Source organism: Micropterus dolomieu, linkage group LG20 (genome assembly GCF_021292245.1).
Source record: "Micropterus dolomieu isolate WLL.071019.BEF.003 ecotype Adirondacks linkage group LG20, ASM2129224v1, whole genome shotgun sequence".
In the NCBI taxonomy this organism is placed as follows: domain Eukaryota; kingdom Metazoa; phylum Chordata; class Actinopteri; order Centrarchiformes; family Centrarchidae; genus Micropterus; species Micropterus dolomieu.
Genome location: NC_060169.1, coordinates 35,503,089 through 35,515,479, shown reverse-complemented (window position 1 = coordinate 35,515,479; position 12,391 = coordinate 35,503,089). Strand labels below are relative to the sequence as shown.

At 40.0% G+C, this 12,391-nt stretch overlaps 1 protein-coding gene across 4 annotated transcripts in view; it reads left to right on the top strand.

Moving 5' to 3' along the window:
* Nucleotides 1–12,391, top strand: part of LOC123958583 (AP-2 complex subunit alpha-2) — a 26,528-nt gene that overhangs the window by 2,383 nt on the left and 11,754 nt on the right. For all 4 annotated transcript variants that reach the window (XM_046032031.1, XM_046032030.1, XM_046032029.1 and 1 more), the window contains exons 2-11: nt 2,068–2,136; nt 2,731–2,873; nt 3,059–3,252; nt 4,161–4,290; nt 4,542–4,643; nt 4,749–4,857; nt 6,623–6,773; nt 8,776–8,944; nt 9,746–9,883; nt 9,970–10,152. In XM_046032031.1, coding sequence (XP_045887987.1) covers nt 2,068–2,136; nt 2,731–2,873; nt 3,059–3,252; nt 4,161–4,290; nt 4,542–4,643; nt 4,749–4,857; nt 6,623–6,773; nt 8,776–8,944; nt 9,746–9,883; nt 9,970–10,152 — 1,388 coding nt within the window. The remainder of the gene's footprint in view (nt 1–2,067; nt 2,137–2,730; nt 2,874–3,058; nt 3,253–4,160; nt 4,291–4,541; nt 4,644–4,748; nt 4,858–6,622; nt 6,774–8,775; nt 8,945–9,745; nt 9,884–9,969; nt 10,153–12,391) is intronic.

The window sequence follows — 12,391 nt, the reverse complement described above, 5'->3', positions numbered from 1 at the left end:
TCGACTCCAGACTGTCCAGAACTCAGCTGCCAGGCTTTTAACCAGAACAAAGAAATATGACCACATTACTCCTATTTTAGCTTCATTACACTGGCTCCCAGTGTGTTTTAGAATTGACTTTAAAATTCTATTGATCACTTTTAAAGCTCTTCATGGCCTCTCGCCTTGTTATATTTCTGAACTTTTAGTCCCATACGCACCAGCACGTACCTTGAGATCCTCGGGCAGAGGTCTGCTGTCTGTTCCAGAGTCTCGACTGAAAACTAAAGGGGACAGAGCGTTTGCTGTCAGGGCCCCGAGGCTCTGGAACAGCCTGCCTGAGGAAATCAGGTCGGCTGAGTCAGTGAACTCTTTTAAGTCCCTTCTTAAAACATACTTTTATAGGAGAGCCTTTCCCGATCTTATTTGACTTCATTTTATCCCTTTTATTTTATTGTTTTTTACTAATTTTATATTTATCTTAAATGTGTATTTTAGTCTTTTCAATGTTTTCATGCTTTTATCTTGTATTGTTTTTGTATTATTGTCTCTTGGGTATTATTGTCTTTACACTTGTTAAAGCACTTTGTAACTTGTTTTTGAAAAGTGCTCTACAAATAAAGATTAGTATTACCGACTTGATTACCAGTGGTGTGTGAGTGGTAAACCAGATCACGATTGTTAGGGTTAGTGAAGCCAGATAATGGAAAGATATCCTGGGTATGTTGAACTTGTTGTTCAGGAGATACTTTCCAAGTGTCCAGCTGGAGACCATGAGAGGAACTGGTTGTCGATGTTTGAATATCCAGAACTACTTATCTTGTTGGATTTTCAAGCACAACAGTCGCTAGAATTTACAGAGAATGGTGCAAAACACAAAAAAACAGTGGGCCAAAATGACTTGTTAATGAGAGAGGTCTGAGGAGAATGGACAGACTGGTTCAAGCTCACGGGAGTGTGACAGTAACTCAAATAACCACTTGTTACAACAGTGGATCACACAACACGTTGAAGTTTGAAGGTTACAGCAGTAGAAGACCACACCAGGTTCTACTCCCGTCCGCTAAGAACAGGAAACCGAGGCTACAATAGGCACAAGATCTCCGAACTGGACAGTAGAAAATTTGGAACAACTTGATCTGGTCTGACAAATCTTGCTATCTTCTGCAGTGTGCAGATGGTAGGGTCATAATTTGGCATAAACAAAAAAGAATCCATGGATGCATCCTGCCTTGTGTCAGTGGTTCAGGCTGGTGGAAGTGGTGTAAGGGTGCGGGGGATATAGTATACCAATCGAGCATAATTTAAATGCCACAGCGTTATTGCAGACCATGGCCACAGTAGGGCTGGGCGATATAGCCGAAATTGTTATCACGATAAAAAATGTCATATTAGGCTATTCGATATTGATAATTATCACGATGAATGTCGAATTATTTATTTCAAGTTTAATGGCTGATTTTTACTTCTGAGTGAAACCAGATGGTTAATTGTGGTTTGAAACTCTTCTTTACGGTCAGAACATGACAAACATTTGTCATTCAAAACATATAAAATATGCATGAGGTAAATTAAGTGAAATCTTTTTTTCAGTTCCTTTTCCTCAACAAAATAAACATCTTAATAGAAAAATTAAGTTTAATGTTTGATTTAATTCATTTGAATCACAAATGAATTAAATCAAACATTTATTGAGCATTTATTGAACACTTGTTATATTGTTATTAAGGAAAATTATATCTCAATATTTATCATTATTGTTTTATTGCCCAGCCCTAGGCCACAGTCGAGCCATCTTCTAGTGGCTTACAGCATAATGGGATCCTACCCAGTACTAAAGAGATGGAACTAATGAAGTGGCTACTGAGTGTAGCTAATATGTCTGTATGACTGAGCTTCACTGTCCTAAAAATACATACAAGAGCCATAATTGCAATAAGTGACATATTCTTTCATTATGATGAACACAGCAAGTGTAGCTTATTCCTCTCAGCAAAGCAGTGTAAACAAGGAGGAAGAATGTTTTATTCCAAGTTCTGAGTGATTGCAGCACTATGTAACATGCAAATCGTCTTGATCTGTTTGCAGGTAAAAGTAAAGAGGCAGAGATTAAGAGGATAAACAAAGAACTGGCCAATATCCGTTCCAAATTTAAAGGTAGGTGAACATTTCTGACAAACCAGGCTAACCTTCAAAGATGGAGGAGCAGGTAGATGGAGGGCCACAAGTCGACAGGTTCTCATTCCATCCAAAGACTGATTCCAAGCACCTGTTTTATTTTATGATTGAAATAGAAACCTTTGTCTTCCTTGACACAAATTTGTGAATCCACTTTGCCCACTCTGTTCAGCTTCACAGTTTTTCAGTGGCTGTTGCTGTGTCTGCATTGTTAAAAGTTGACACATCTCCCTATGAATGAGTGTGCCTTAAAGCTAGGGTAGGCATGTTTTATTTGACAGCAATCAATAAATCAAATGCTCTGATGCCTCCTCTTCCTATAGTGCCTGAACCGACTCTGAATATCCTAATCAATACTTTGTTCATTCGTCCCATGGATTATTTGCAAATAAAAATTACGATAAAAACTCACAAGTTTGGCATTAAATGATGGAATGCATTGTTTATCACCTACCGTGCTCACAGTGTAAAGTCAGACCATTGAAATCCTTGTGTCTGTAACGTCATGTAGACATTCACTTCCATCTTTGTGTGTGTGGGTGTGTGTCTGTGTATTTGCACGTGTGTGGATAGGAGACAAGGCTCTAGATGGCTACAGTAAAAAAAAGTATGTCTGCAAGCTGCTCTTTATCTTTCTTCTTGGCCATGATATCGACTTTGGACACATGGAGGCTGTCAATCTCCTCAGCTCCAACAAGTACACAGAGAAACAAATTGTAAGTTTGTCCTCATGTTCATCCAGTGTCTGAAGTTGAGAGCTTGTTGGTCATTTATCAACCAAATATGCTTGTGTGAAGGGGTGGAGACTCAGAGGTGTACAAACAACTTGACATGTATTATTTCTCCTTTTTATATGGTGGATTTTTTTATGGTAACATTTTTTTCTCATGTCCCCTGTCAGGGGTACCTGTTCATCTCAGTGCTGGTGAACTCCAACAGCGACCTGATCCGTTTAATCAACAATGGCATCAGGAATGACCTGGCCAGCCGCAACCCGACTTTCATGAACCTGGCCCTGCACTGCATTGCAAACGTGGGCAGCAGAGAAATGGCTGAGGCTTTTGCTTCTGAAATTCCCAGCATCTTGGTGGCAGGGTTTGTACATAATCATTAATGCATAGAGATTTTAACTGGCTCTAAGTCTCAAACAGAAAGCTAAGTTGTTATTGTCAGTCAGAAGGAAAAACTTTGAACTGGTTTAATGTCAGTCTTTGACACTAGTAGCTCTTGATTTCTTTTAATGAGCATCTGACAAAATAAGATAAAAATAATTTCCAGTATGAATTCCTGTTTTTTGTCTCAAAATGAAGTACCATAAAACTTTAATTAAAGCCCAGTTTGAATTAGACACGTTTCCCTTTTACTGGCCTGGTATGGCCATACATTTTGACTAAAAAAGGCAAGTCTCAATTACACGCCTGGTCTGGTTTTCACAAAATGTCAATAAAGGAAATATCTTTCCTCCACTTTTACCCCGATGAAATGTCAGGAAGGGTTGGAAAAGGCCTGGCATTAAAATCAGCAAGAGTTTCATTATTTCAGACTTAGTTTCTGTTTATAGTGGGCATTTACATTCTGTAATTGGCTCTTATATAGTAGTAATGTTGTCCTAATGAAGGAGTTCACGGAAATTGTAATTAAAAGCAATAAACAAACAAAATGAAATTACTTATGTACGATTTTGTTTTAGGTGTATAAATGGTTTTGATTTATGTAATGCATAAGTTGTACACAATTCATTGCATTAAACATTGATCATTACACTTTGTTTTTGATTTTGCATAATATGTTTGTTATATGGAGACGCATACAATATTGGAAAAATATCCATGTTAATATAGTAGGCCTAATGTGCATTCATTCGGTGTGAAAAGGGTAAATTAACTTTCATTTTCTTTGTGGAGATCTTAAAAAGCTGTGTTGTATTTCTGACAGAGTCGCAGATCAAGGTGTGTTTGCTGTCGCCGTGTCACTTTGCATGAAACTCTGCTATCCTCTATCAGGGACACCATGGACAGCGTGAAGCAGAGTGCAGCACTTTGCCTGCTACGACTCAATAGGACATCGCCTGACCTGGTGCCCATGGGTGACTGGACAGCACGAGTGGTCCATCTACTTAATGATCAGCACCTGGTAGGACTGTACCTGTGTCCCAATTCCAAACTACATACTGATTGTATGTAGGTTTTTGTGTTCACACTAGAAAAGTGACAAAATTAAGTATACTCAAAGCAGACAGTATGCACACTAAATATGGTGAGTTGCTGGGGGAAAAAAATCTGCTCCAAAATGATCCTTTATCCTTTATATTGAATACTAGACCCATGTTGCTGAAATGTTGTGTCAGTGTGTCTTGTATAAAGGTGTGTCTGTCTGGTTTTCAGGGAGTGGTAACAGCAGCCACCAGCCTTATTACCACTCTGGCCCAGAAGAGTCCTAACGATTTTAAAACATCCATCTCGCTGGCTGTGGCCAGGCTCAGTAGGGTGTGTGTCTTTCTGTAACTTCACATTATCTTCATCCCACTGAGGTCAAAGATGGAGTCTTAATTTTACATCTGTCGACGTGTCGTCTTGGTCTTGCTTGTCCAGATTGTGACTTCTGCATCCATCGACCTTCAAGACTATACGTACTACTTTGTCGCTGCACCATGGTTGTCTGTGAAATTGCTGCGTCTTCTACAGTGCTACCCTCCACCTGGTATGGTACAGTACATGGTACAGTCGACGTTAGTATGGGTATTCAGATGATCATTCCTGATTTGTTTATTCCAGTTTTTGTCATTTCTTGCATTTGCCCTTGCGTCTACTGCCAAGTTAAATTATCAGGTTTCTCCACAAGGTAACTAATGGCCACATTTACAGCTATTGACTTTGGTAATCCCATTACCTTTCCTCTAGAATTACCCTTAAGCTTGCCAAAACCAGTGCAATAGTCGGCTGCATAGTGGGACAGCAAGCTCTTGTGGAACTCCCTGGATTGACAGTTAAGCCAGAATTATGCTTCTCTGGGCTGCACGTATATACGAGCAACCCCTTGCATGTTTGTGTGTTTCTTGTATATTTGTGCAGTATCTCACAAAAGTGAGTACACCCGAATCCGGCCCGCTGCGCTCCATCGACTCTAATACAAAATGAGTCGTTTTCTAGCTTTCTTTTGCTGTATTTTTTCAAGATATGGTCAAACTCTGTTCCTGGGGAACTTGTAATAGTTACAGTCGCTACCCAGAGAGGTTGAAAGAAGTACGATTTATTCTCTTTCCAAAACCTAAAACAAATCCAGAAAAATGTCAGCTGTGGAACTAATGTAATGTTAGTTAGCTAACGGTATCCGGTACTTCTGAATGTAACGTTATAAAGCCCTACTGTTCTGCTTTTTAATGATTGTAATAGTGTATAGAGACCTACCCAGCTGTACAGGAACAATGTTAAGTTTATCAGACTTAGCAACACTGGCTAAGATGGGCTTAGCGAAGGGTCAATTGACATTTGGGAGGCGTGCGCGTTGGCTCCTCCGTGACCTAGAGTTACCCATAACGCCGTTCTCTCTGTAAGTTTGCAGAGACATTTACGTGTCTTTTCGGAGAAGCACAATTCCAGCTTGAATACTAACCTTTCCCAGAAATCCTCAAATACAGACTAATAACATGAGAGGTGAGATGAGAAGCTCTAACTGAATCGCATGTGTGAAGTACAGATGTGTTAAGGATGTGTATAGCCTAATTTAGCCAGATTTGTCACTCACTTTATTGGATGGAAATCACAGAAACACAACAGTAGACCTCTTTAATTCATTATCACAAGTTTTAGAACACATCTATGATCCATGATGGTAACTGTATTATTTGTCTCTCTACTGTTTTCCACACATGGTTTAGAATCCAGTCTCCTTTTGTCCTAAACACTTGTGTTCAGATGCTTTTCAACTCTGCTCACTGACTCTTATTTGACCAAAGCTGGACAGAAATAATGTGTGGATGGAAAAGGTAACCCCTCGCCCCACGCAGATATAAGGTTGATGAGGATCTTCTCATCTCACCCTCAAAAACATTTGCCAAAATGTTTGAATAGGGTTTTCCTTGCCAGGAATGGCTACAAAAAGTGTAAAACCAGGTAATTTTCATTGTTGGAGCCATCCTAAGATAATAATAGAATAAAGTTGCATTAGGTGATTTTTGACACCAGATGGCAGTAGAGTAGAAAAAAGAAAAAAGCAAATAGCAATGATATAATGTACAAGTTTATTCAACTCTTTTGGATAATGAGGTGCCAAAAACATTGTGTGTGTTTATCTAGACATCCATCAGAGAACCAGCAACATGGGCCCAGTGGCATGATTTGATTCATTGTTAATATATATGAATAATGAAACCCTTATACTAAGAATTTTTGGGCAAAGCAATTAGCTTGACAAGAGTTAAAGTAAAGGCTAGGAGGTGTTAAGAACATAGCATTTGTTGTTGCAGAGGATGCAGCGCTGCGAAGTCGCCTGACAGAGTGTCTGGAGACTATCCTCAATAAAGCCCAGGAGCCGCCCAAGTCCAAGAAGGTCCAGCACTCCAACGCAAAGAACGCTGTTCTATTTGAAGCCATCTCCCTCATCATCCACCATGACAGGTTCGGCATATTCACTGTGACAAGCTTTCTGCTGGTCATAGACTTTATGGAATATCATGAAATTACAGAGGTGTGTTCTGGAAGAGGAAATCTGGATTCACTTCATTTTAGGGCTGCATAATTAATCTAATCGTATGTACGATTACATAACCGCAAAAAGTGTGCGATTTTATAAAACAGAAAAGGTGTGTGTGACGCTGTCTTCTGTGTGTGTGCTGCAGTTTGCTCATTAACTCCACCCACACCGGGTTCTTGCATGTGCCCCTAAAAACTGATAAGCCTATGTGCAATGTAAGAAATGATTTATGAGCAGTGTGCGAGTCACTTTTATGACAAAAACCTACTGTACCACCTTCTGCGTTCAATCCAGGTTGCTAATAAAACTGCATGGCTATAAGGAATTTTGTAACTGTAACCTGTTTTTCATTTACAGAGCACAACCATGTAATGTGCAATGCAATTGACAGCTTATTAAATACTGTAAGTCAACACACTCCCCAGACTCTTAAACCAGTGTAACGTTAACTAAATAAAACTGTGACGTTGCATGATCAACAATAAACCTGTTTTTAACTTACAGAGCACAACCATGTAGCCTAATGTACAATGCGTCTACAATTACTGACAGCTGATAAACTACTTAAGTCAACACACCCTGTTGATTTTCAAAGCCAGTGTAAAGTTAACTAAGTAAAACTGTAAAGTTACATGGTCAACAATAAAGCTGTAACCTGTTTTTACCACAATGTGCAATGTAATCAATGACAGCTTAAACTACTGTAAGTCAACACACCCTGCAGACTCTCAAACCAGTGTAATGTTATAACTAAATAAAACTAGGTAAGGTAAGGTTAGGCTACATGATCAACAGTAAACCTGTAACCTCTTTCCAGCCAACGGCGATAATTAACATGATGGCAGCCAGCGGGACGTAAATGATTACGTTAACCGACCACCACAAGTTTGGCAAGTAAACAAACGCTCATTCATCTTTTCATAACGAACGACAGTCGGCGTAAACCTCCTGTAGGTCGTAGCTGAAGCAAGAAGCAAGCTAACGTTAGATGGCCAATGCTGAGCTGGTGGTGTTTACTCAACACAGGTTACTAACCTATTTGCGTTCAGCGCTTCTTTGTTTTGGTCCTGTTGTATGAAGTTTTAAAGCCAAAGTTTATGATGAATGGCAGAGCAGCTGTCGCTGTTTGTTGTCCTCTGTTGTAGATGCTACATGTTATGTAGGCAGGTTATAGGTAACGGAGGGAGGGGTACATATTTTTTCTCCGAGTTCACAAGTAGGAAATCAGACTTCAGGTGGCGTTCCAGGATAGTTTTTCTAGTTGGAGGTCGGAAATTTCCCAGTTACGAGTTGCCTGGAACGCAGCATAAGACAGAAGATAAGGAAGGTTTGAGTTTGGCTCGCTGACCATTTAACGTTAGCTGTATCATTTGTATTTAGTTGTTCAACATGTTCAACTTTTTGTCAGTCACTTTTCGTCAACCGACCAATCACAGAGATTCACATTACATCACATTAGACAGATGCAAACGGTGCCAGTGTGCCAATATGTGCTACTTCTAGTTGCTTCCTCTGTAGAGCAACATGCTCCCCTTGTTCTGTTTTACATCTGTTTTACTAGTTATTGTTATAAATATTGTTTAACTTTGTTTAAGTTGAGAAATAGACATTTGAAAATGTCAGTATTTTGCACATTCCTTGATAATTAAGCAAAAAGACTCATAGTACCATTTGTTCCTGGAGTCACTGGATAGGCATGTTGTAATAGATGTTAGTTGTCAGTCTAACTAGCAGACACAGGACTGTAACACGAACTAAGTTATACTTTATCTTCAAACTCCACATCAAGGTCACAGGGTAAACCCAGCTGTCTTTAGTTCACATTCCTGTGCTGTGTAACACTTTCTGGATGTTGTTTTTTTTTGAATATTGAAATGTGTGTTAGTACTTGGACACTACAGCTAGTTGTTGTCTCTTGTCTCTCAGCGAGCCCACCCTCTTGGTACGAGCCTGCAACCAGCTAGGCCAGTTTCTGCAGCACAGGGAAACCAACCTCCGTTACTTGGCTTTGGAGAGCATGTGCACACTGGCCAGCTCTGAGTTTTCTCATGAGGCAGTAAAGACGCATATAGAAACTGTGATCAGCGCTCTAAAGGTGAGTCACACCAATAATGAACTTTAAAACGCACAGTATGTAATTTTCTGCTGGGGTCTCTCACATCAACACAATAACAAAATATGTAGTTTGACATTGTGAAATAGCAGGGGATGAACAACCAAGATCTACAAGGTTTATTGTAAAAATGTGGCTTAAAACTGGATAAAGACTCAATTTATGACCGCCTCTGGCAGGCAACCACAACAGTGATGCATGTGCAAAGGAGATATGAAGCTATTGGTGAACAAATAAAATGCACTTAGATTAAAAGAAGGGGCATTGATTTCTCTGGGTTAATAAGTGCGCTTTCAGCTTACTAACAAATACAATAACGCAAGGGGTGATCGGTTGCATCGCTTTAGAGCCTGAAATATCTCAGCCATCTGTCAGAACCAAAAATGCAAAGTGTAGGCAACATTAATCCTTTTTTTACATTTATGTTTTGATTGTTTAGAAATAACTAGGACTGGGACTTAGTTACTTTCCAATGCCTCTAAATAATTGTGTAGTCTGTAATCATACCCACTATAATCATGGAAAAGGGACATTTTGATTTGATGGTTATAATAATCAGAAATAAGGAATGGACCGAGCACTGCTGTGGTCCCCTGGAAGAGAGGGAATATAGCTCGGACTCTATTTGGCTGAGCGTAACACACCCTAACATGCAACAACCTGTATTTTGATGTGTGGTTTGGTCAAATTGATTAGCTACAGTGGAATTTAAGTAGCTACAGCTGATGAAATCTGCCAGAGACATCTGTCGTTTCATAGTTTTTGTGTTTATTTTCTCGACAGACAGAGCGAGATGTGAGTGTTCGCCAGCGCGCTGTGGATCTGCTCTATGCCATGTGTGACCGCAGCAATGCCAAGCAGATTGTGGCAGAGATGCTGAGATACCTAGAGACCGCCGACTACTCCATCAGAGAGGAGATAGTGGGTCATCATTAGTGCAGACCTGTACACCATTGAGTTCTTTTGTGTGCTGCTCTCGTTCTCAGCCAGTTGCTTCTCTTCCCCAGGTGCTCAAGGTGGCTATCCTGGCAGAAAAATATGCCGTGGACTACACCTGGTACGTGGATACCATACTCAACCTCATCCGCATCGCCGGTGACTATGTCAGTGAGGAGGTGTGGTATCGTGTCATCCAAATTGTCATAAACCGAGATGATGTCCAAGGCTACGCTGCCAAGACCGTCTTTGAGGTGGGCATGAAGATTTTATGCCATCACAGATCAGCTTGACTTTCAGTGTCTGCCTCATCAGGTTACCTTTATAAGGTTACCTTTACTGGCAAACCTGTCCATGAGGGAAAATGGCATGCACATTTCAGCAATCATCCCCAAGCCTCACATGGGCCTTTAGTTGTTGTTGTTGTTAGGTGCACGTTTAAAAAATTAAATTTCTTTTTAAATCCCACCGTCGTGCCCAGACCAACAGGCTGTACTCTGCAGAAACTATGAATAATAATAATAATACTAATCTTTATTTGCAGAGCACTTTTCAAAAACAAGTTACAAAGTGCTTTAACAAGTGTAAAGTCAATAATACCCAAAAGACAATAATACAAAAACAATACAAGATAAAAGCATGAAAACATTGAAAAGACTAAAATACATGTTTAAGATAAATATTAAATTAGTAAAATAGAATAAAATAAAAGGGATAAAATGAAGTCAAATAAGATCGGGAAAAGCTCTCCTATAAAAGTATGTTTTAAGAAGGGACTTAAGAGTTCACTGACTCAGCCGACCTGATTTCCTCGGGCAGAGCGTCGGGGCCCTGACAGCAAACGCTCTGTCCCCTTCAGTTTTCAGTCGAGACTCTGGAACATACAGACCTCTGCCCGAGGATCTCAAGGTACGTGCTGGTGTGTATGGGACTAAAAGGTCAGAAATATAACAAGGCGAGAGGCCATGAAGTCAATTCTAAAACATACTGGGAGCCAGTGTAATGAAGCTAAAATAGGAGTAATGTGGTCATATTTCAATGTCAAAGCCTGGCAGCTGAGTTCTGGACAGTCTGGAGTTGATCAGTAGATTTTTGGGTTAAACAGGTGAAAAGGCTGTTGCAATAATCCAGGCGTGATGAGATGAAGGCGTGTAAAATGTTCTCGGTGTCCTTAAAAGTTAACATAGATCGAATTTTAGCTATATTTCTAAGTTGATAAAAACATAATTGAACAAGCTTTGTGGTGTGCTGCTCGAAATTTAAATTACTATCAAACCAAACACCAAGGTTCTTTGCCACAGGCAATTTACTAGGGAACCAGCAGATGGCACACCATATTTAACTGGACAGAACGATGAGACATAGTTGTTTACAGACACGCAAAACTTCCTATTTGACAGGTAGGATGAAAACCATTCTAGAGCAGTAGCAGAGATCCCCACCCAGTGCCTCAGTCTGTCTAACATGATGTTGTGATCAATGGTGTCAAAAGCAGCGCTAAGGTCCAGGAGTACCAGGACTGAGCACATGCCTTCATCAGCAGACATTAAAAGGTCAGAAGTACCACAGCTCAGTGCTGTGGTACTTCCTGAAACCAGACTGAAACTTTTCAAATATTTTGTTATTTTCCAGCACAGTGAGCAGCTGTTTGGACACAATTCTTTCTAGAATCTTTGCAATAAAAGGCAGTTTTGAAATTGGTCAAAAATTATGTGGGAGGGAGGGATCTAAACCAGGTTTCTTTAAAAGTGGGTTCACGCAAGCCGTTTTAAAATAATCAGGGACACAACCAGTAGATAGGGAGCTGTTAAAAACAGAGATCAAATGGGGCCCAACAGAATCTATTACTTTCAGTAAAAACTTTGTAGGTATTATATCAAGTGGGCTGGAGGACACTCTCATTTGTGATACTGTTTTTAAAAGCTCAGACAAGTCGATGGGATAAAACTGGTTAAAACTCTGTTGTTGCTGGTGAGGAACCTCTGAGTAAGAGGCCACGGGGGTAATAGAGGCTCTGATTGACACCACCTTATTGGTAAAATAAGATAAAAACAATTCACAGTCATCATTACTTCCAGCTGAGGCACAAGGAGGGGTTGGGTTTACCAGCTGATCCACAGTCTTAAACAGAAACCTGGGATTGTGTTTATGTGTAGTAATGAGTTCAGAAAAATAGTGTGTTTTCGCATCCTTAACCATGTTATTGTAGTTAATTAATAAATCCTTCAGACTGAGGTAATGGATTTTTTCCATCTGCGCTCTGCTTTCCTGCATTCCCTTTTTAGGCTGCGAATGCTGTCATTTATCCAGGGTTGCTTACTAGCTTTAGACGTAGGCCTAACCTTTAGAGGCGCAGTAATATTTAGTGATGACAAGCAGATATGATTGAAGTGATCGACCAGATTGTTGGTGTTGGAATCAGACAGGTGTTGGCTTTGGCTCTGAAAGAATGCGCAAAACTTTGAAACACTTTGTTCATTAAAGATGCGACAA